The sequence below is a fragment of the Merops nubicus genome, unplaced genomic scaffold, assembly GCF_000691845.1.
Source record: "Merops nubicus isolate BGI_N331 unplaced genomic scaffold, ASM69184v1 scaffold14062, whole genome shotgun sequence".
Taxonomy (NCBI): domain Eukaryota; kingdom Metazoa; phylum Chordata; class Aves; order Coraciiformes; family Meropidae; genus Merops; species Merops nubicus.
Window position 1 is genome coordinate 481 of NW_008591647.1, and position 24275 is coordinate 24755.

Here is a 24275-nt window from a genome sequence, read left to right on the forward strand (position 1 = left end):
GAGTGGAGTTCCTCACCTGTTCTTTGTGCATGCTACTTGTAACCCTGTGCACCTTGTGTGTGTTCTGGGTTGGGTGAGGTGCAGGTGAAATGGAAACACTGACCAGGCTACTTTTGTGTGCTAATGTTGACAGGTTTTTTTCTTTCTTTTTATTTTTTTTTCCCTCTTTAAGTCAACCATGCTTCTTTGAACTGCTTTCATGCTAGATGACAATTTGAAAAAAACCACAGTATAGGAATTTATAGGTTGTTTGTAATTCAGGTAGTAAAACCAGAGGATGATGACTTCCAGGAGTTTCAAGATGCCTCAAAGTCTGGCTCCCTGGATGACTCCTTTCCTGATTTCCAAGGGGACGTAGCTGGCTCCTCCAAAGCAGCCACTTCACAGCAGCGGAGCAGGTACCAGATCTTGGATTTCCACCCCTTCAGTATTTTAGAACTCTTCTAAGAAATGAAATGTTTTCCTCTTTTGTGGGTAGCTTTCTAGCCTGTAATTTTCTCCTGTCACCTGACTACTTCTACTCTGACAGTTTCTTTTGAAGGTCGTTACAACTACAATTAGGCTTTCTGAATCAAAAATGGCATTTGATGTGCCAGAGGTGGTTGGCCATTCTTTAGTGTTCTAGTCATCATGCTGAGGTAAATTGAGTTTACAAGGTATGGAGATAGATTTTCAAGTGTTTATACTACTGCACAGGCAGTTGAAACTTACTTCATACTGTGCATTCAGGCAAAAATCTTACATAAAGCTGCTCAGAAAAAATATGCCAGGGCAGAGGAGTTCTGTGTTCAGTGCTGTGTGCTTCCATTAAAGGTATGACCCATGTTTATTGGATTTGATAGAAACCAATTGCTGACATCAAGGTCTTTCTTCATGCCCTCAATATGGACTCCAAATTTCACACAAAGACTATGACATTACACTCTTAAATGACCAAGAACTCCAGTGGACAGAAGTTTTATTTCTATTGTTTCTGTGGCCAGTGCCTAAGCTTTTGATAACTGGCTATAAATCTTAACTGCAGTCTCATTCAGACTCCAGCAATCTTGGCTTTTCATTTGGGAGACTGCCAAAATGTAATCCCAGACCAGGCAAATTTTGTGTAACAAAAGCAAGCACGTTTACTCCCTTTGAGAGTTTACAATTAATCTTTCGAAGTCCTGTGATTAGAAAATTTCAGTGCTGTTTCCTTTTCCTGCACACGGCAAACTTTCCTGTACCTCCCAAGTGTCTGTGTGTAGACTACAGGTTTTTGGTGTGTTGAAGTGACTGTTCTTAGCAGCAGAGAGAAGTAGCACTTTCCAGGTAAGCACTGATCACCAGCTGCTTCCTCAGCAGGGACATCAGATGGGGATCCTAATACACATCGTTCTGTTACACCGTGTCTAGTGGTGTTCTGGGTAAGAAATTTAACTTTGCTGGTGTCAGTCAGTGCCATGTGCATCTGGAGATCTCTGGTTTAAGTATATCTTTTTTTTCTATTAGATGTCATTTTACAGTTAAAGCTGTCTGAAGGTATGTGTGATTCTCTGAATGTCGTCTGTAAATTCCACAGTGGGAAGTTAGGGGATCATAACAAAAAAGAAAAAAACCAAACAAAAATGGTGTTGCTTTTTCACTGCAGCAGTTGTAAAAGCATTCAGTTTTGAACAGGATGTTACAATGAACGATAATCTAATTGCTTATGGAGCTTTATTTTAAAAAAAGCCATCTGTGGAGCACAGATGAGGAACTGGTACGTTTGCCGAGATCGCCTATCTAGCAGCCTGTTTTGCAGGGATGTGAAATTTAATTACCTTCCCATAAGCTGTGTTTTCTGACATGGCTCTGCCCCTCGGCAGGTCGCAGACCATCGTCAGCAGGCGTGTGCCAGCGCTGGGCTGGTGTGTTGCTTGGAGCCTGCTGATAAGGAGATTTAAATGGCTCCGGAAAGATTCTTGCTTCAGGCCGAAGAACGCCCCAGAAATTCATTCACGTTTTCAACGTGCATAGTATTGAATGACACAAACTGGGGGTAAAACGCATCATTCATATGTAAAGGATGTTGTTCTGTAGAGCTGCCAAAGTCTGATAAGGGGCTTGTGTGGAGGGCGGGTAAAGCTCTTGCAGAATGTCTCCTAAATCTTGCAGCAGTTGCTAACGTGGTGTTAGCATGGCCGTTTTACTATATACAGTACAGTGTGTTTATGTGCAAAAAGATCTACTTGTGTAACTCTGGAGTAATCCTCATTTTGCTGATTAGATAGCTGCCTAAACTTGCTGATTTGCACCGACCAAAATGCAGTTATCCTTTCCTTCCCTTTGAACAGCGCTTCCGCTTTATTCTCTTAATTTTGCAACGTGTAATGAAATGTAATCAAAGGAGATAAGCTGAAGGTATGGAGCTGGTAAAATCACGTGGAGTTTTAACTCTTTACTGTAGCTAGTTCTCTCTGGGAGAATTGTCCTTACACGGCCCTGGGCAAAGAGATAAATTAAACAGCAGAGTTTTCTGGGGTGTGTCTGTGTGCTGATTGTTTCCTGGGCTGAGAATGCTTGTGGTGTAAACTCTTGGAGTGTTTTGTTCATGTTTTAGTACAATTTAGAATCAGGAAGGGGGAAAATTGATTTCTGGCCTGAAGAAATACAATTAGGTGAGATAAAGGGCAAACTCACCCATCAGCTACTGGGCTGCCTGCTCACATGCTCTTAGTCTTAATTGCTGTCGAGGTAGTTTACGTCTCCTCTTAAGAACTCTTTAGGGTACAAGCTTAGGTTTAGTGATCCAAATTGTGTAGTGATAATAAGAGGCTCTTTTAAATAAAACCTGGAAACACAGATTTTCTTACGGATACATTAAGGAACTTTGCTTTTATCTCTTTTGCTTTTAGTGTTCCTCCTTTACTCATGCCGCTCCCAGGTAACAAGACGCTCTCGTCGACTGATAAGTATGCTGTGTTTAAAGGGATTGCAGCTGAGAAGCCTTCTGAAAATACAGCTACTTTTGGAGGTAAAAGAAAAAATAGACAACCACTACGAGCAGTTTATTGTCATACTTCATATACCTTGGTTTTCACATTGATAACATACTAATAATTTAAAATCAGAGCAATTATGCCAATATAAAATTTACGGTATGACTTCCTAATATCCTTATGTAAATATATTTCTTTTCTCATACTCACTAGATTGTGGAGACAAATATAGTGCTTTCCGTGAATTAGAACAACCATCAGAGAGCAAATATTTAGGTAAGCAGTATGTTCTTTGGAGCTGTTTCAACATATTTTCATTATATTTTTTTAGCTGTTCTCACGGAGTTGCAGAATTTCCTGTGCTAGAGTTGTAGAATAATGTTGCTTCTGCTTCTCTAAACAGCAGAAATTATCCTGAAAAAAAATAGTATCAGATGCTGTTGGAACAATTTACAAATTGTATTTCTAGATTATTGACATCTCTTCTGGGTTTTTCTGAGTTTTGTTTTAAAATAACAATTAGGTTGGTATTTGTTTGCTTTATCTAAGGAGTCATGTAGTCTTAGAAGACAGAAGAAGATGCTTCTGGTCAAAATTGCAACTTGTTTCTGTTGTTAGGGCAGAATTTCTACTTTTTATGGTCCCTGGTTCTCTAAGAGTAAATCTAATCACTTATATTGAAACTTGTGTTTTAACTGGTTTTGACTGAGAAAAGTAAAACCTGGATGGCATCTGAGGTGCAGCATCTGTGTAGTTCCAAAAGCAGAGTTTCCCTGAGCCTTTTCTGGCACCATCTATGGCCAGCTCATTTATGCATGATGTGGTAATCTCATCTTTTTAATTGAATGGGGGGAAAAAAAAAAATCTCTGACTCTACTAATTTTCATATATTATCAGCAGAGAGATCAGAAGATAAATTTATTTCTTACTTAACCTGACTTCCACAGAGTTGTGTTATACCCAGCAGGTTGTTCCATTATTAGAAAACAACTTTGGATTCTGGAATAAATCTGTTTACCTGAGCTCACTCCTATCCCTTTTGTTTCAAAGAAAGAAAGATTTTAGAGATGGAGTTTCTGAAACTCCTGTAATGTTTAGTGAGGTTTTTGTGCTCAGCACCCCTTCAGGATTAAAAGCATGCAATGAAATGAAATAACATTTTATCTCTTTCCACATATGTTCTAAACTACAGAAGATTTCTATATTTACCTGCTATTCAGGTCTGACCACTCTTAACCCTTTCACCAGCTTACATTTCTAATGGAAAAGCTTGCAATTCATCAGTAAGTTTAGTTTGCTGTGATGTTTTAGTTTTGATAATGAATAGCAATTTCATTAATATTTGTTACTGGGACAAGGGAATTACTTGGAGGGGAGAGAGGATGAAGGATTATGGCAGATATGGTCATGGTCCTTTACTACCATTATAAAGAGTGTTCTTTTAAATCTTGGTTCAACTAATTTAAAGTATGACATTGTGTGGTAGCTTCAGAATTAAACGTTAGCAGTGTACTTCTGAAATAGAACAAAATCTGTTTATTGGGCACTTAAAGTATACATCAACACTTTAAAATTGCAAGTAGTCTAAGTGTGTACGTGCTGGTGAATGGGTTAAACAAGTCCACGTTTTTTCATGTTCAAAAGAAATTGCTCTGTAAAAAAATTGTGTACGAGCAGGAAGAAACATAACATTAGTACACCAAAATATTTAATGTAAATTAAATTAAAACATTGTTGCCTAATGTTTAATCAGGTTTAAATTGTCCTTACACAGCACAGTCTTACCTGAAGTAGGTAGCTGAACTAGAGGTGTGCACATCTTACGATTAATCACGCTCACTTTCATGTGGAAGTTGCCTCCAAGCTTCTTGGTAAAACTGGAATCAGTCTTAGCAGAAGCTGGACGATGCCTCAGTTATACTGTGCTTACTGAAGTTCTGATCACTGGACACTACAGGCAGAAGGAAAATGTGTCAGATTCAATTGAGAGCTTAAAAATGTTCTAAGCCAAGACGTTAGGATCATTGCCATTTCTGTTCCAGTCTGTGTCCCTGCCACCCGTTGGGTTGCCCCTCATGGCTGGCTGGACAGGCGTGTGCCCTGCCTGCTGCTTTTTCCAAAAATACCTCCTGCCGTTAGGCAAGTCGGGTTGGTGTCTCCACCATTCCCCTTTCAGCTTCCCAGCAGGGTTGCTTTTGTCTCAGCCCTCTGCTCCTGCCCCATGAAGAAACTATATTTGAGCAATATTTCAGAGGGAGAGGCAGAATTGCTTCTGAGAGAAAGCAAATACTGTATTGGTCTAAGTGAAATTCAAGATGACATTCGTTGCTTGGCAAACACAGGAAGGATGAGGTGGGAAAAACAACTTAGGTGGAAGCTGAATGAGACAGTACTGACCACCTTTTGAATCTGTTGGTCATAGTGCATTTTGGTGTTAACTCAGTGTAGAGGGAATTTAATATGACTTTGAGGCTATTTAAAGGCTGACGTGTTTGCTGGAATGAATGTTAGAATTGCTGACCTTGAAACTTGTGTGGTGTGTAGAAGTGGAGTCTGCAGTTCTACATGCATCCCGAGGTCTTAATTGAAATAGTTTGCATAAAAACTTCTGACATTGCATGAAATAATTTGCTTGCTTGCATGGTGTGAGTATGATGTATCTGTTTGTGTGTTATTATGGTTTTTTTGTTGTTTTCATTCTCAGGAGATAACCTCACAGACTTCAAGCCTGCAGGACCCGATGATGGTTTCACAGATTTTAAAACCGCTGACAGTATCTCACCATTAGAGCCACCTCCAAAAGACAAAACTTACTTCTCTGCCCGTTCAGTCAAAACAGCAAACACAAGCAAAGACCTCTTTGAATCTAGCAGACTTGGATCTCTTTTCCTCTGCTGGAGAAAACAAGCAGCCATCGTTTCCACCTGCATTCAATACGTCAAAATCGGGCTCCTTTCCTCCACCACCCCTTCCATCTACCACTGCCCAGCCTGCACCCAGCAAAAGTTCAGGCGTAGCTGATGACTTTGGAGAGTTCAACCTTTTTGGAGAATTTTCTAACTGCCCATCAGCCAGTGGACAAGACGACTTTGCAGATTTTATGGCTTTCAACAACAGCGGTGGGTTTTCCGAACAAAAAGCAGATGACAAGTACAACTCACTTAAGCTAGAGGCCGGTCCTGTTCCTCAGCCTGGCTCATCTGCCAGCACGGGGAAGAGTGGGCAGAGTTCTGCCACCACTGCTACACCCACCAAATATGATATCTTCAAACAGCTTTCTCTGGAGGGCTCCGGGGCAGGCTTTGAGGAGACGAAGGACAGCACGCTTTCCTCAGGGAAGAGCGATGATGATTTTGCTGACTTTCACTCCAACAAGTTTTCTTCCACGTGCAACAGCGCAGATAAGTCCCTGGTGGACAAAGTTGCAGCTTTCAAGCAGGCCAAAGAAGACTCTGCTTCGGTGAAGTCTCTGGACCTCCCTTCTATTGGTGGCAGCAGTGTTGGCAAGGAGGATTCTGAAGACGCCTTGTCTGTTCAGTTTGACATGAAACTGGCTGATGTGGGAGGAGATCTTAAGCATGTCATGTCTGATAGCTCTTTGGATTTGCCAACAGTTAGTGGCCAGCATCCACCAGCAGCAGGTGAGGAACTGGTTAGATTGCTCTGGTAACGTAGGGGATGGAGATTTCAGTGTTCTTCTGTGTGCTAAATTCCAGTCTTGTGCACTGGTCTTTGGGTAGTGAAAGACTTCTCAGCCCGGGCACCTGCCAACAGCCCCTCAGCAGGGCAGCGTTTGTTTTTTGCCTTGGAAGACTATAAATAGATTGAACAGTTTGAACTCCATGCCAGTTTATTTTTCAGATTTAACAACATCATATGACTGGTACCTGTTAGCTGTTGTCACTTAAGGGATTCGAGTGGAAAATTTTCTAATGCAAACAATGTCATTCCATTTATATTAGCAAGATGAATGGCAGAGCCTCACTTTAATCTCTTGGTTTCGACAAAGCGTTTGGCTTGGGGAATTAACCCACTCTGTGCTTCTGAAAGGGTGGCAAAACATTAATTTGTGCTGTTAATGAAGAGCTGTCTCATCAACAACACCAGTGTATTCCTGTTATGGTGGGGCTTCATCTGCCCAGCCAGTAGTCTGCAGGAGCACAAGTAGAAGTGCTGCATAGACTTTTTAGAGTTAGCTCCCTCGTTGGGATAGTTGTGCAGAGGGCCTGTACGTGCGTCTCGTGATTGGTAACTCCTGGGCCTCAGTTTAAAACCATGGGACTTTGACTTGATCAGGTTTTCACCTTCTTTGATTTCCCTTTCTGAAGGTGCTCCTGAGGGAGCGGATTGACCACCTCCGACCTGATCGCATATCGTAGAACCAACTTCCCAAGTGTCCTGCTTTTTCTTCTCACATGTACATAGGGAGATAAGATGTAGATAAATGTTCTGTGGCCTTCAGTAATTTGGGAACCATTACTGTGTTCTGGCAACTCGTATTACACAGTCAAAGGCTTTTCTGAGCAGGAGGAGCACATGAACTGGACACGTAAAAGCTGTTACTGCAAGAATTCGTTATTTCCATACGAAATATTTCTTCTGTTTTTGCAGATATGGGCAGAGAAAATACTCAGTACTGTAGTTTTTGCATTAGATATTTTTAAGTAGGGGAGAGGATTAAGTTGCCAACGTTGACGTGGGAATGCTCTATAACAGGGTACAAAATATCAGGAATAATTTATTAGCAAAGAGGTTTAATTTTCATATTCCTGCTTGGTAAAACTCCAAGTTGAGCGAGCTGTCAAAAACGTAGCACCTACAGTGTATTCTTGAACGTTTACTTTGGTTTTGAAAGCACTTTTTTCCTAATATTTTTCTAGCCTCTTTTGGTGGTAGTTTGACTTATGTAGCTCTTCTACAGGACGTGAGCTTTTGCCACCGAAATCAGTGATTAATAATTGCCGTTTGGGGCAGGAAAGACTTTTTTGGGTTTGTTTAAAGGGGTTAGCCCATCATGTGCTTGTTGCTAAACTTTTGAACTCTGAGGTATTAATTAGAAGCTATTTTTATTAAACTTAAACAAGTCTGTATTCTCCTACGGTGCCAAGCTAGCTGTTTTTCCACAGGGAGAGTGTTACTCCATTTAGCTCTGTCTGGATTTCGTAGCAGAGCGTGCTCTGGCCGATCTGTTATGGATATCTCTGTGTTCCCTTGTGCGTGTTTGATGCATTTCAAGCTATCAGCTGCTGATGTTCAAGTCCTTTTTTTTCAGTTTACATAAAGTTAGAAAGCAGGTTTTGTTTTTTTTTCCTCTTTATTTTCTCCAATCTGTAAATCTAATGTCAAAAAGGGACAGTATCCCTTTGTCGTCCTCACTGCTAAGAAATGGGAGGCTAGTCACTGGGAGCTGTATGTTTGCAAGCACCATGTCACACCTCTACGAAGCAGCAGTGGGACAGAGGTGCTCAGACACGATGTGACTTTTCTGACACTCTGAATCGGGGCTCTTTATCCTCTGAGATTTCACCTTGTGTAGCTTTCAGGTATAGCCAGGTAGGTTCCTGATGTTGGGAAGCAGAAAGAACCCCTTGAGTTGCTTCCCATATGACTGACTTTGGTCTCTGAGGGAAGGAAGGTTTTCAGATTTGCTCTCTGCAAAGGGGATACTGTCTCTTTAAACTTTGCTATAATTCTTTGTGTGGAAGGAAATTATACTAATGTTGCCTGATTTCTCTTGCATTTACTTCGTATAACCCTTTGAGCACTGGCTGCATGCTGTTCATTTCTACCAGGCTGCTTCTTTTACACTAAATTTACGTTTCACTCTGAGATAAAAGCATTTTAATTAGCACCTAGTCCTGTTACACAAAGCTAATTTGCTCTGTGTCCTGCCAAACTCTGCAGCGAGAGCGTCCCCTCGCCAGGCTGTTCTCAAAGGGTTATCCATTTGCTGCACTTACAGAGCTGTAAAGTACCTTTTCCTTTGGCATTCTTGGAGATCTCTGTATATTTTAATCAACTTCAGGGTTTTTTTCTGCTTTTCTAATGTCTAATTTCAACTAAACATTTCCTGTGTGGATGTGCCTTCTCAGATCTGCTTTGATATCTCTCTGCTGCAAGTATTGACCTGCATGCTTTACTCTGGTAACGCCCTTACGAGCTCCTGTGTATCACTATCTTTCGTGATCTGTAAGTCCTGCTGTGTTAATAAATATTATCTTGGCATATTTTGAAAATGTGGGGATGTGTGTGATTTGTTGCAAACCAGCAATTGCATCTCTTTTTCCTGAAAAACACAAAGTTTAAAGTTATAGTATCCCCTTAAGCTGGCGGGTGCCTTCCTCCTGCAGAGCAGCGGTGGGTGCAGAGCAGTGTGGGTGAGCTTCTTTCTCCTCTCCCAACGCTGTGCCCTCGCTCCCTGAGCACTTCTGAAACCTTACATACCAAGATAAAGAATATTTTTTCAAAAGAGCAGTTTTTTGAGGTTCAGTAGAGGAAATGTGTGGACGGCAGGGTCATTTCTGTGAGTTGGTTTTGAGGGTGTGATAATAGTTCAGGCTGAAGACAGAAAAAATGTTTCTCTCTGTCCTGTTGTCTCCTCATCTGGATTTCCCTGCTGCCAGCCAAGGTTATGATAAGCCTTTGTGAAGAGGACCAGCTGGAAAATGTGTCACTGTCTAGGCCTGTATGAGTAGGAGTCCATTAAACAGTAGTCTGATATTTATTTAACAAATCTAGAGTGAGTTTGGTGCCCCAAAATAAAGGGCCCTGCTTCCTTTTCCTGATTGGGAACTGCTGTTTTCCAAAGTATTGAAACTGTCAAACACAAATGACAGCTGCAAATTTGTGCCATGGAGTTATGTCACTTGAATTCCTCCAAATCTTGGGTCAGTAACAGTTTGGGATTCACATCAGATTAGCAGGCAAGGCAACAAGCAGAAAATAATGGAGGTATGGAATGAAGTTAAAGCATTAGGCCAGTGCAAACTGGGTTTTTGTAGCTCTTTGCCACAAGAGGAAAAACAGACCAGAAACTAGAATATGTTTTTTCTTCTTTACACCAATCTTGAGAGATTTTAAAAGGAAAAAACAAAATTAAAATAAAAAGACACAAACACCACCCTTCTTTCATTGTGGAGAACCAGGAGGTTATGCCTAGCCCTTGAGCTTTTTATACTGAAGGCTTGAACGTAAATCTGAGAGATTTAATTCAGCAAGGCTCGTGCTATTAGTATTTGTTCAGCTAATCATACCTGGAGGAGGGAGAGTAATGTTCACAGCTCTGTATTTTATTACATTTTTGTCCAGACTTGACAGTCAGATTCACCCACTTGCTCTCATTTAGTGTAATTCTGGAAGTAGAAGAGCTTCCCAACAGTTGGTTATCCTGCAGAGGGTGGGGACGTGGCTCCTGAGCAGCAGCCAAGCCCAGCAGCAGCTGCTGCAGGACCCAGCTGAGCTGTCTGCTTCCAGTGCGAGCTCAGGGGGGCTCATTCTGCTGTCAAACGTGGCTGATATCAGAATTTTAAAATAATTACCGAATTCTTTAATTCCTCAAAGAATTGAAGGCTTTCCTCTGCTTTTCCCTTCGTTTTAATCTATCTTACAGGCAGCTTTGTTGGTGGTTTCCACCTTAGCAGCACCTGATGCTGCTGTTCTTCAGCACGAGGGAACTGAGTCACTCCTTTTAGCATTAACACCTCTCCAGATTTCACTAGCTGAGAAATGGGCTTTGGATTTTTCTGGCTGCTGATGGGCCTGACACAGGTAGCAGCAGTATGTACGACCCTCTGTATTCTTCCTGTTTCATCTCCACCTTTACTGGGGGAAGCCCCACTGGCAAGGGGAGGAGGTGGTGCCTGTCCCACTGTCCCTGCCTGTATCACCCTAACAACCAAAAAATGACACCCGAGTTGTGTTTATCCATTGGAATTTAATGTAAACTGAAGTATAAAAATTTGAAAGTCTCCCATGTTGGTCAAAATCACCAAATATATTACAGCCTTCTGAACTGTCTCTTTCAGTTTGCTTTAGAATATCACTAACGCTGTCAAGAGTTTTCCTTAAATGATTAAGCTGTTGACATTGAAGGCTTCAGCTTGTAAATTGCCTCCAGCCATAACTTAATCCTTGGTAGATGAAATAAATTGTTATAGTTGGCTTCAATGAAGGATGTACAGTTCTTCTGTAGATGAGATAACACTGGGAAATGGTGTTTGAGCTGTATTTCATCCTCTGTCGGTGTTCTCCTGTGCATTCCTTGGCAGCTGCTGCTTTCCCTCTCTCCAGCAGCAGTGTGGCTGGCTCATGTAGCTGTTGCTGTCCCCAGGTGATGAGCAGGCAGGTTGGACTAAGGTTTTAGAGTTCAGAATGGATGGAAAGTAAACAGTAAATATTTCAAACCTTTTACTTTGGAAGAGATACAAATTGGGTTTGGTTGCTGAAGCTTTTGGAAACTTGCTGCGCTCCAGGAAGACACAGTTAAGATCACTTTTTCCATTCTAGGCCCACTAGAAAATATTTTTTTAAGGAAAAAGGTGTGGTTATGTGGTATTTGAATGGATCCATCTTTGATTTTAACAAACACATGCACCCTGGGCCGTGTTCCATGGTCTCCCCAGTGCAAAGCTGATGGTGCTAATGACGTGGGCCTTGAACTCTATGGGGAGTAAGAGCTTTTGGGTTTTAACAGCAAAACTAAACTCAAATCTTATGTCATTTCTGAAAGATACCACAGAACTGCTACTGAGATTACTAAGGAATACTGGGGTTTGAAGATACATTTCACTGTATTTTATTGATCTGGCTCTTGTGGTAGGATTGTGGGTTTCCTAGTGCGTAACTGGTTCAGGATTTGCTTCAGCAGGGAACTCCCTGTATGCTCCCCAAAAATGCCAACTAAGAAATCACTTTTAACCCTACAACAGAATACTACATGTCCCCCAAACAAAGCATTTTCTTCCCAGAAGTGTCCTCCAGGAAGAAATGTGGGAACTCTGTAGCATCTGTCTTCACCAACTGGGAATGCTTATTTAGAAGGAATTCTTTTTTCCACTTAATCATCTCTTGCTTTGAGAAAAAATACTAACTGATGCACATGCACCTTCTTAAATTTTGGACTGTGATAGGAACGAATGAAGCTTTTATTCCATCAGAGGCTAGAGCTGCAGTATTGTAACTGGAGCTTTTTTATTCATTACACGTATCTGTGGTGTTTAAGAAAAAGGCTGTTGGAGGATTGGTTAATAAAACAATCTTTTTGCCGGTAATAAAGACAGCCACATCAGGAGGAGCTCTCCGGGGTCAGCTGGGAAGTGCTTTTCACATGTAAACCGTTCTTTGCTCATTAGCCTGGTGGCGAGTTGCTGCCCTGCCCAGCAGGGGGGAAAGCTGCTCTCCTCACACGGCCAATCTGGGAGGGCTCCCAGGAGCCCTTTGTTTTGCGTAGCTATGGCAAAGGTTGGGATTTTCCTTCTCCATTCCAAAACCTCTAACGTGTGGCAAGTGGTTCTGTGGAGCACGGTGCATGGCACAGCCAAACAGCAGCTTTTTACAATAGAATAAGAATTCTTATCCAAGCTACTATACCTGGGATTATGGACAGTTCCACATACACTCTTGTTTTTCATGCTTTTTAATAGATTGGTTTAGGACTGCTTTAGCTGTAAAGTTTCTTTGAGCACAATATTTTTCCTGTAATATAATACTCTTAGGAAAGTTTATTCACCAGAGCAATCCTTTTGCAACTATCCAAATAACTAACATGTACAGGACTAAGCTACTACATTTCATCTCAGCCCTGTGCAGATGGGTTTCATGTCTGCACGAATTCACGTCGAGAGGCTTGAATCTTAGCTTGTGAATAATTAAAATCTTGTTCTGCCTTCCCTGCCATGTCCTGCTGATTGCAGGCGAAGCGTGATGAGTTCAGGATTCCCCCCACAGCCTGCTGCTGATCCTGCCTGTCCCTGAGCCGGGGTGGGAGCAGGAGGAGCACGCTGACCTGCTCCTTCAGGATGTGCTTTCAGCTCCAGCTCCTACCAGCCATCGCAGAAATCATTCACAATAGATGCTGCAGATCTTCACAGCAGGGTCATCACTCTTTCTTTTCATTTCCTGGTGAACACAGAAACAATACCAGGGCTTAAATCTTTGCTGAGTTTTGGAGAAAACACAGATTGAAAAAAAAAGGTTGCCTAGTACACTGTGGTGTTTTCAAGATCTCAGGATTAATTACAGTTGGCTAACGTTTTGGAGGTTGTTCTGGCACTCTCTCTAATGCTAGTGAAGCTTTCATTTAACTCCTTTAAACAAAAACGTCTATTTGAGAGCACAAGGTGTGGTTTCTTGTGATAAATTACTGATCCCTTGCAAGTCAGCTCCTTTTCACCTCGGAGCCTTCTTTCTGCTCAGTTTTGCCATAAGCAGGTGATTTCATCGCTCCTCTGTTTACCCTTCTGCAAACTGCTTGCTCTACAGATTTAATATTCGGCTGGCACTTTGAGAGCTTGCTGTGTATGTGCAAGGCACTCAGGTTTGTTACTGAGCTGCTGTCATGTGCAAATGCAGCAGCTGCAGGACACGATCCCTTCAGGTCTGGTGGATGACGGGCCGCCCTCGCCGACCCGCCGCAAAGGGCCTTCCTTGGAGTAGCTGTTAAACACTGTCATTATATCGTGTATTTGGTGGACTTTTTAATTAGTCCTGTATGTGGGTCATGCCTGGAAAGCAGCCTAAAGCATGGCATGCTCTGCCCTTCCTTAAAATGAATAGATGAAGGCAGAAATGCTTTGTTAAAATGCTTTAATCTCAGGCTGGGGTGGCCAGATTGAATAAAGAGGGCAGCTGGAAAGTCAGCTTGTTCCCACCCTGGCTGTGTTAAACCCAAGTTGCTGCTGCTACGTGGCAGCCAGTTAAGAGCATCGTGTTTAGCAGGAGAGACTCAGCTGAAGTGATGCTAAGAGAATGTATTTTCTGGTTTGGGTTTGCTTCACCTCGAGCCCGTTTGACCCTAGGCACCGAGCAGCAGCTGAATGTCTAATCCAAACTGACAGTTGTTAATGCTGGAAAACAAATGCCAAATGTAGTATAGTGGGGCTCTTTTTTTTTTTTTTTAATGCTTTAATGAAAACTACCCAGCCCCTGGCTCTCTGTGCCTTCGCTACAGATCAATCTCAGGCTAAACGTGAAAGATCAGTTGAGTGAATAGTGGACAGAGCCCAGCAGACCCTGGTCACTGTGCTGGCTCCTGAGCTGGCTCTGCTCTAAGCCACCAGGTTAGATCCCATCCCTGGCACTGAGAAGAACCTATTGGCCTATATCATTGCCAGGTGAGTATAAATGTTTGGAGCTTTCTACAAAATAATTGGATTTTTTCCTACACTTAACTGAATAAATGGTCTGTAAGAGCTGAAACAAGGTCTTTGCAATATTCCTGTCGTTCCTGGAACCTGTGAGTTGGAAGCATCAGCTGCTTGGCTCTGCACTAACCCTGATAAGCCTCAACAGAATTCCTGGCGTTTAAAAATTCCTGCAGCACATTTTTATACGTTACTTGTATCAAAGCATGAATATAAAATTAAAGTGTATTCATATTTTGTGGGAGGGAATGGAGAAGTTAGCCCAGTCTTCTGTGTGGTTGGTTTTGATAAGATGAAATAATGCGATAAGATGTTTGAGTTCTGGTGTTTACATTTGGATTGTAGATTCAGCATCAGAGAGCTGAGCAGTGATCTGTGCAGGCTGGGCTCTCTGGGGACCTTGCTTTTCTTGTAGTGTTTCTTCACTGCCCGTAGTGGGGTGGTGACTTTCAGCTTAAAAGACGACATTCAAAGGTCAAGCCTTACATTTATTAAATGGAGAAATGTTTGTGTTAAATGCTTGGCTATCTCTTGGATTATTTTTGTGCAAACTCAAGTTTAAGCCTCACAGAAACAACAGTTGGCTGTGTGTGTTCTCACAGTTCTTTGAGACTCTTGCAGGTTGTGTTGGTTTTATACGGTGCTGATAGATTAATGTTTTTACTTCAGCTTCTAATTGTAGGGGTTTGTTTTTCCCAGATCTAGACGACTTAAAATGTGCCCCATTTGGAAGCTATAACAGTGGGTCTGCAGTCAGCAGCCTGGCAAGCTATGACTGGTCCGACAAAGAAGATATTCATCAGGGCAAGAAGCTCTCCTCCTTTGTCCAGTCCTCAGGAAGTGGATCCTCTGCGGCTACTTCTGTCCTTCAGAAGAAGGAGACTTTGTTTGGCAGTTCAGAAAACATTACCATGACAACAGTTTCCAAAGTGACAACCTTTTCTAGTGAGGATGCTTTACAGGATGTTTCCTTCCCAGCCTTTGCAAACTTTAAGGACTCTGGAGCAATACCCAGCGGTCCCAGTGACGATGACATTGGGGACTTTGGTGATTTTGCAAGACCATCACCAGAAGCACAGGATGCAGCAGCAGGAGCTGCTGACACAAACCAAGAGACAGATTCCCTGGCTAGTGGTGTCTCTTCTGAACTGCAAAGAGAATCTGCAGATGACTTTGGAGAATTCCAAAGTGAAAAGCCAAAAATCAGCAAGTTTGACTTCTTGGTGGCAACTTCCCAAGGGAAGGTGAAATCCAGTGAAGAAATGATCAAGAGTGAACTGGCCACCTTTGACCTGTCTGTGCAAGGTAAGCCTGCCCAGGGTGGAGGAGGCTCAGCGTGCATGTGCTTATCAAACCTTCATTTTTCTAATCAAATTATAAATTAGCCAGTGGGCACTGTTCCAGAGGCCACTGGAGACAAGCTGAATCTTCTCATGGATTTCTGTTGTGTTTGCAGCAGGTCTTTTCCTAGAAGAAAAACATTTTTGTGCCTGAAAATTGTAAGAATTTAAGGACTGGGGAAATTCTTTCCAGTCGCTGAGTAAATAGAAGGCTTTGTTCTTATGGAGTTAGTAGTGCCTCACTTGCTGCTACTTTGTGATTTAAAGAGCCTGTGCCTTTGTCAGTAAAAGAGTTAACTGGTTTATATCCTAACTTTTTAGGGTCTCATAAAAGGAGCCTAAGCCTAGGTGACCGAGAAATAAGTCGCTCTTCACCTTTACCAGTTTTGGAACAGCCATTTAGAGATCGTTCAAATACTCTGAGTGAGAAGCCTGCTCTGCCTGTCATCAGAGACAAATACAAAGACTTGACTGGAGAGGTTGAGGTGAGGAATTACCTGGAGTACAAGCAAACTGGGTATGACTCTACTCAGTGTGGTATCGAGGAGTGTTCTGTATCCCAGCTCTTTGGGACTTCAGCTCTTTGTATTTAGGGTAGGATTCTAAGAGGGCATCTGGGTAAGGTTAGATGTTTTGGTTGGAAAATGCTCCTAAAGGACTTTTCTTCTCTCCTGACTTTGAAGCCTTGTGAAGTGGGGAAGAAAATGCTGTTGTCTGAAAGTCAGTCAGAATCACTTGACCTTGCAGCCCAAGCTTGTAAACTGCAAATTAGTTATGCCTTAAATATAATCCCAGCTTTGGCACTGAGACTGTTGGCTTTGGGAAATGACTTAACTTTTTTGGCTGTGGTAGTTATTTCTCTTGCTCATCTTGAGAACTGATGGTAAAAGGACTCAGGTTAAATTCTGCTAATCCCGGTTTCTGGAACTGCAGACCTGCAAGAAGTGTGTCAGGAGCAGGGATGTGCAGTGCAGATGTTTTACCTATTCATAGACCTTCTTCCTTTTGAAAGTAGTTCTAACTCCCAGCAACCAAATTTTAGAGTTCAGGTGCAAAGAGGGTATTTAAAGAATGGGAGAAAAATTAGCAACAGGTATGCTAGAAGTTTAAATAGCTATTCTGCAAAATTCTTCCAGTACCTGTCTGCTCTGTGTTGTGACAGGAGAAAGGGAAGTGTGGGTAGGAACAGACTCAGACTGTCCTTTTCTTTCTGCTAGGAAAGTGAGAGGTATGCTTATGAATGGCAAAGATGCTTGGAGAGTGCCCTGCAGGTAAGTGTGTAGCCTCCTCAGACACCTCCTCCTCCTGTAGGTACCACCTCATCCAGGGTTTAAGACCATGCAGGCACAGAAGGGCTGTGAATCAGCCTGAGTGGAGCACAGTTTTAAACCCAAAGCTGTCAGCAGCAGAAGTTAAAGACCCTGTCCTAATCTCCCTGTCATTTGTGACTAGTTTTGGCTTTTGCCTAAACTTCCAAGTTAACAGGTTACCATGGTGTTCCTGTGTTCAGGGTGCCCAGTTTGGCCCATGGTTTGGGGCACCCACGCCAGCATCTGGCTCCCCAGCACTGCCTGCAAGCAGCAGGCATGTGGAATGTGCCCTGTGTGTAATGGGGCATCAGCTTCCTGGGACTGGGCCTCAAATGTTTCACAGCCACGTTGGTTCTCCTTAAAATTTCTTCTTTGCTTTTGAGTATTAGGCAGCCAAAACTGTGAATGCTATTATTAAACTAGATAGTGTTGCATGAATACTCCTACCACTGTTCTGTTGGTCATGAAAATATTCAGGGGAATACTTTACGGTTTTAAGTGTTCACACTTTTCCTCTGATCTACTTACAGTTACAGCATGAATATCTAAAAACGTGATGGAGTATTGTGATTATTTCTTACTTAATTTGCCACCTTTTTTGTATAACACTTCCTGTTGGGGACAGTCTTGTTTGTAGTAATTATTTTACGGGAGATAATACCATTATTTTATGAAATTCACTTTCACCAGGTCATAAAGAAAGCAAATGACACCTTAAATGGAATAAGTAGTTCATCTGTTTGCACTGAAGTTATCCAGTCTGCTCAAGGCATGGAATATTTACTGGGTATGTTTTCATTTCCCATGTCTCTTACATTGAAAACTCTCCTCTGAAAACCACTAATGTATCATCACTCTTTCCAAAATGGGATTATTTTTCAGCTTGATCTTTGCCTGCATGGAAATAACAAGTAACTCTTCAGCTAAACAAATGTAACTCCTACTTTGAAATAACTGTCCATGTTTGCCATGCCTGCCCTGGGCTGTTTCTGAGTTCCAGTTTCAGGAACCTGTGGTTGCTGCAAATTCTCTGCAATCCTCCCCTGCGCTTTGTATCAACAGGGGTTGTTGAAGTCTACAGAGTAACAAAGAGAGTTGAACTGGGTATCAAAGCAACTGCTGTTTGTAGTGAGAAACTCCAGCAACTGCTGAAGGATATTGATAAAGTGTGGAACAACCTCATCAGCTTCATGTCACTTGCTGCTTTAACGGTAAGACCACAAATAAGCTGTTTTTATTAGCAGAGATGTCCTGATTCTATGTAAAGTGATTTAGGGTGTCCTAACCTTACAGTTTGTAGTTTTCTTTCACAAAATGGAAATTCATTTATTTGTGAAATCCAGTTTAATGCTTTCTGTAAGAAAACTGTTACTTATATGCAAACATGATGTTCTCTTACTGTCTGATATCCAATATATACATGGACCTCTCCAATAAGGGAAGCTTAGTAAAATCTAAGCCACTGTATGAAGCCAGACTATTGTGGATGTGTCTTGTCTTTGTAACATCCCTGCAATTAGTTTTAATGCTCACAGGGCAGGAGCACACAATGTAGCAACACAGGAATAACTAAACTGGTTTCCTTTCTCTCTGCCTTTGGAAATGCCTCAGTTTGTTTTGGTCCCCAACACAGACTGAATAGCTTTTCCTGCTCTGAGTACAACTGCCAGGAAAAGCTCCATTGCTCCAAGGCAGTCTGGTAGGAGCTTGAGAGCTTTCTACACAACTGAGTGAGTGTTCCAAGGAGAGGTGGTGAGGGACTGTCTGAGGGGTGGCCTTTAAGAGAAGGAGCCCCCCATGGGAAGGGTCTGCAAAGCAACTGGGAAAAAGAGGGACAAACTGGGGCTGAGTGCAGAATACACACCGTTAGAAAGCAGGGAAACCACCTTGCCTTTAAACACCTTGCACTTTTTCATGTATGGATGTTGCAGGAGATACTGTGTGCAAAATTACTTTAACTATGGCAAAACTCTCATGTTTTTAGGAAATCATGTGTCTCTAGGTGCTTGACACCATCTTGCATAATGGATCCCTTTAACTCTGTAGATACCTGAGGAGTCTCTAGCTCTTAGGTGGTGTCAGTGCATCACATCAAGCATCAGGAAGCAGATCATGCCCGTGGTTATGTTTTTGCTGGACATTTCCATTTCTCACTTCCTTCTTGCAAGGCAGCTGTGGCCAATAAAGACTTTTTCTTCCCAATAAACACTTGGTTGTAAGTAAGGCCCAGAGTCCTTGCTTTCTGCTTGAACTACCCATCTTCAGCTGACTGTCATTCCCTGCAAAACAGGTATTATAAACAATCAGTCCCTTTTCACACACCTTTTACACATTTTAGACCTCTCCAGTACAAACAGCAGTGGCGAGCAGGTACTTCTGGTGATGTCCTGTGTTGCACAAAGCCTGTCATGGTATGAAATTTATATTTTCAATATATTACTGCTTGGCAGATGAAGTTGATAGCCTGGGATTCATCTGCTTGAACTCTGGCATTGTTGACAGGAACAATCCAAAAAGCTATCAGAATCTGCTCCTGATTTAAGCGAGTGGATTAAAATGTAGTTCTTAAAGTGCTTCTCCTTGGAAGATTATAGGGATTACCTTAAGGTCCAAAGCTTGGCCACGTGTTCTGCGTGCTGCAGAAGTCCAGATAAATTCTAAACATGCCAGGAGCTGTGAATAATGACTTCTCTTACGTGCACAAACACACGGTGCCTCTGGAGTTATCGAAGAGACAGGGACTCCAGGAGCTCCAGGAATCCTCCCTCCCTGTTCCTCTTCTCCACTGGGGCTCTGGAGGTGTGGAACCCTACCAGTCATGGATCCCAAATGATGCAGAGATGCCAATTAAGTGCAGAGAGGTATTCTAGCTCAGAGGCATGTGCTTGGAAAGGTTAATTTTATCTTTTAAAGGATTTTGTTACAAGGTAATTTTATGCGCAGCCTTGTGGTTTTTCACTGCAAATTACAGGATGACCTTCTCATTTGCTTCACTCCTGCATTTGGTAAACAAATATTAGAGTGCCTTTATTAATTTGATTGATCTACTTAAAGATTAAAGGGTGGTTTTTTTCCAGATTCCAATTATTCTCCAGCCATTCGGAGGGGAAGCATGATCAGAATCTAGAGTGTGGATTAAGAGTCCATGTGTTCTAGGACCACACCATATTTTTTTTTAAGCTTCTTGCATTTCTGGTGATTGTTTGGTTTTGCAGTGCTAGCTTCAAGCAAAACTTCACCAGTTTGATTGTGCCCTTATGCAAAGTCTGAATTATCCTTTATCTTTTGGCTGAAATGTAAGATTACGTACTGGAAAAGTGACTATATTAATTTATTACTTATTTGCAGGCTTATTCCCCCAGCCTTTGCCTCTCTTTAACCTGAGCTGGTGTATGGTTGGTGCCCTTAATCCTTCTGTGCTTTGTTTAACCTTAATATCCCATTTTTGTACCGCTCTGCCACATTCCAGCTTCAGAAAAACCTTCCTAAAGAAAAACAACTGCCCTTTTTTGAGCAGGCAGTCACGGGTTGTTCAGGACAGGGACCATGGGTGCAGACCCCCCCTCCTGCTGGCACATGGCAGCGTTGCTGGCCCTGCAGGGCTCCTCCCAGCTGCACAAACAGCTGTTGCATCCCTCCCTTTATCTCCCTCAACGGAGCAGCCACCGCCTGGGCTCTCACCTCAGAAGTTTCTTCCCCTTTTGATGTGGGAATGTGGGACTTAAGAATTCTTCCCTTTGTAGTGGAACCCTTTTTCAAGAGCTGGAGTGTTTTGAATGCAGAGGGTGGGGATGGCAGCACAGAGCTGCAACCACAGCCTGATGGCTTGGGTGAAATCCCGCGCCGGCTGATGAGAGGATGTAAAATGCCATCCCTGTCACCTCGCCCTGCTGTCACACTGGGGCTCTCAGTGGTGACCAGATCAATAATTCTTATCATGCCTGAAACTTTTTCAGTCACTGAAAATTTTATTGTCTCATTTCTTCAGCCAGATGAGAACTCTCTGGATTTCTCTTCCTGTATGCTGCGCCCAGGGATTAAAAACGCCCAAGATCTCGCCTGTGGAGTGTGCCTCCTAAACGTGGACTCAAGAAGTAAAGTAAGTATAACAGCCTCTGCTGCTGAACTCATTTTCAATGTATAGTCTGGACTTTAATTTGGGCCTTGGACTCATTTAATTTTTTTTCATGGCTATAATTTATAACTGGAAGTGGCCAAGGCAAAGTCTGACCTGTAGATGGGCCTCAGTGTCCTGTATTCCCTGGGCTTTGGGTGTGACACAGATGTGGATGAAGGGTTGAGCTAAACTGTTCATAATGGGGAAGAAACTGGGATACTAACACTTCAAAAGTGTATCTATTTTTTTTTTTTAAATAAAAATGTTTTAATGACTTCTCTTTAAGAAATGCATCTCTGAGGATCACCAGGAGGGGACTGCTACAATTAGCATAGCTGGGAGGGAATCCCAGGGTACCTACAGGGTCATGCCAACCCTTAACATTCATTGGCAGTTCTGCTGACTTTTTGGTTTCAACGTTATTTCAGAATGAAGAGAAACCTGTGGAAGAGCTTCCTAGAAAAGTATGAATCTGTAACAAAACATACTCTTTATAGAATCATTCTTAGTTGAGTGTGGAAGGCTGAACTGCTGACTGGCTTTCAGCTGTCATTCTCAATTGTACCAATCATTAGTCCTCCTCTTCTAGTCATTTTTTTGTGACCGTTAACACTTGATCTGATCAACTAACATGCTCCAGAGTCTCCCCTTTGTCTTGTCTGCATGCTTGTATCTTGTGAATAGCTCTCTGGTTTCGTGCTACTTCTGTCGTGTGGTGGAAAATTCACTGCAGTGAGTTTCTGGATTTGTAGCTGCCTGGGTGTCTGCTGCAGAAGGGGGAAACTGTAGAGGGGGCTTTGCTACAAGTATTGACTTTTGGCTATATGTAGTAGACATTTTTAGAAATCTCTGCAGGAAATCCAGGGTGTGGGGAACGAGGGTTAGAATACTTTTATTTCAATAGGTAGCTAGGAAGCATTGGAAAGTATCTCCTAGCAACAAACGTGGGGATGTTTCAAGCTTGTTCATGGCTTCACACGCTCCATCCAGAAGCCCCTGCTGTAAATCAGATTCAATTAGCAGAAGAAAGTAGATCAAATTCAGCCTGAAATAACACTAATATCAAGAACTGCACCTGCCTAAATCACAGCAAACTGTGTGCCAGGGACATAAAGGCAGTAGCTGTCTGCTGGCTGCCCGAGCAAGCTTTGCTCCCCTGTGGGCACGGGGCAGGACTAGAAGATGCACGAGCCCAGGTGAGTTAGTGGCCAGGTGCTGCTCCAGTGGCTCCGTAGGACAGGGCACAGCAGGGAGTGTGTGAGTCAGGTGGGAGGTTTTGTCCACCTGCAAAAGCTCTGCAGATTAAAATCAAGTATTTTTTAACTGGGAGGTCTGCCCAGAGCGAGAGGGTCCTGCCATGCTGGGCCATTCAGGGGTGATACCTGTGCAGCACCCATTTTCCACTCTAGTTTCTAGGTGATGGGGGAGATGAGACTGTCACACTTGTTTCAATTCTTGTTGTTTTAGGCCTTTAATTCAGAAACAGATAACTTTAAGCTGGCGTATGGAGGGCACCAGTACCACGCAAGCTGTGCCAACTTCTGGATCAACTGTGTGGAGCCAAAGCCTCCAGGTCTCATTTTGCCAGACCTGCTGTGAAAGCAGCTGCACTGAAGACAGAGAATGGGGTCCCATCATGCAGGACACTTGGGGCACCTGGCCTGGAGAGCCTGGAGGTGTGGTTGGTGTTTGAAACGTGTCGGTACCATCACAGGTTAGAGCCACTGTCACCTACAAACTGCTCGTGGAGGATTTCTCTGGAAACAGACAGTGTTTCAGAAAGAACCCTAAAAAAATGTAGTGTGGCAAAGAATGCAGCATTTCAGTCTGCCCCAAGATGAAAGGGGGTTAGTCTGTAAGAAACTGGTCTGCTAACCAAGGGCATAAATCTCTGAGACAGGACCAGCTGGCTCCCAAGGAAAACCAAAATGCTGGACTGGTGTGCACAGAGGTGACCACTTAAATACTTGAAGTACATCCTTGCAAACAAATCTGTTCTTTAATGTTTCTGGTATATGGACCATGATGTTTTTTCTTTAAATATTTGCTGCTCTGCTGTTACAATGCACGAGTCACAGCAACTTTCAAGGCAGAATGAATTATTGACTTAGAAGGAATGAGGCTGTGGAGAGCCATTGTCTATTTATACTTCCAGTGTTCTGTATTGTAAATTAGTTCCTGTGCATAACTGGGTAGTACTGGGGAACGAAGAGTTGGAAAAATTGTTGAAATTTTCCCTGTCATATCTGGATCCTTTAGTGTAGGTAGCTGGGTTTTAGAACTTGTAGACTTTGCTGTAAACAGACAAACTCCTTGGCCTTGTCCTGAAGTGCAGGTGGGATTTGTTGTGTCTCACCTGACCCTTTGCTAGTTGTGTGGCTGCATCGCTGTCAAAAGCTGGACCCCAATCATACAGTGTCTGCTTCTGTATGTATATATATATATATTTATGCCTATATCTCACCTTTTTTCTACATTAATATGCTTATCTTGATGGGATGCCTGTGTATAACCCGTGCAGTCTAGTGCCACTTGTCATAATGTGTTTCCCTGACTCAGAACTGGCAGCACAACGTGACCCTTGGCTCCTGCTACCCCTGGGTGTGATTTAACACCGCAAGGTGGTGGCTGTTTTTTGGAGCAGGGTGTTTCTTCCTCACCTGCTGTTCCACTGCTTGTGGTACGTCCACCTATCTGGACAGGAGGAGGTCAGTGCTGTAGAGCATCACAAAATGTTACCCGTGCCTCTGAAGTACCCAATTCTCTCCTTAGATACCACATCCAGAGGACAGAGCAATCAGCTGTAGTGCTGCTTAGAGAATGTTAAACCCAGTGGGAGCTCCTCAGCGTTGCTGTAAGAGCCCTCTCACTGACAGGGCATGGAGCAGGGTGTGTATCCGTTGGGTACAACTTGCTGATTAATTCTTTGGCTTGAATTTCTCTAGAAATTCCCCCATCTCTCCAAAGATATCGACAGCTTCTCCAAGTTCATCTTGCCTCCATTTTAAGTAGCTGTCACTGACCAATGGTTATTTGCTGAAATAGAAATTGTAATGAGGAAAAGTGATGTTTTGGAATGAAAAAAAAAAGATAAAAAGGCTTAGTTAACTGTTATAACCATTAATTACACCACGTGAGAGAGTCTTGGCTAATAGGAGTGCTAGGTGTCTGGGTCTTTATTTACACAGGTTAAA

The 24275-nt window shown here is 42.7% G+C and overlaps 1 protein-coding gene across 1 annotated transcript; it reads left to right on the plus strand.

The window, feature by feature from the left end:
• Window positions 1-261: 261 nt before the first annotated feature.
• Window positions 262-22680, plus strand: SYNRG (synergin, gamma; the record flags this gene model as incomplete). Its single annotated transcript, XM_008950334.1, is given in 13 exon segments — window positions 262-398; window positions 2871-2989; window positions 3168-3230; window positions 5659-5767; window positions 5769-6595; window positions 15014-15619; window positions 15976-16139; window positions 16872-16925; window positions 17655-17751; window positions 18027-18175; window positions 20953-21063; window positions 21510-21545; window positions 22549-22680. Coding segments are annotated over 13 exon segments (2604 nt in total), but the record flags the coding sequence as incomplete, so codon positions are not given.
• Between the last annotated feature and the right edge of the window lie 1595 nt (window positions 22681-24275).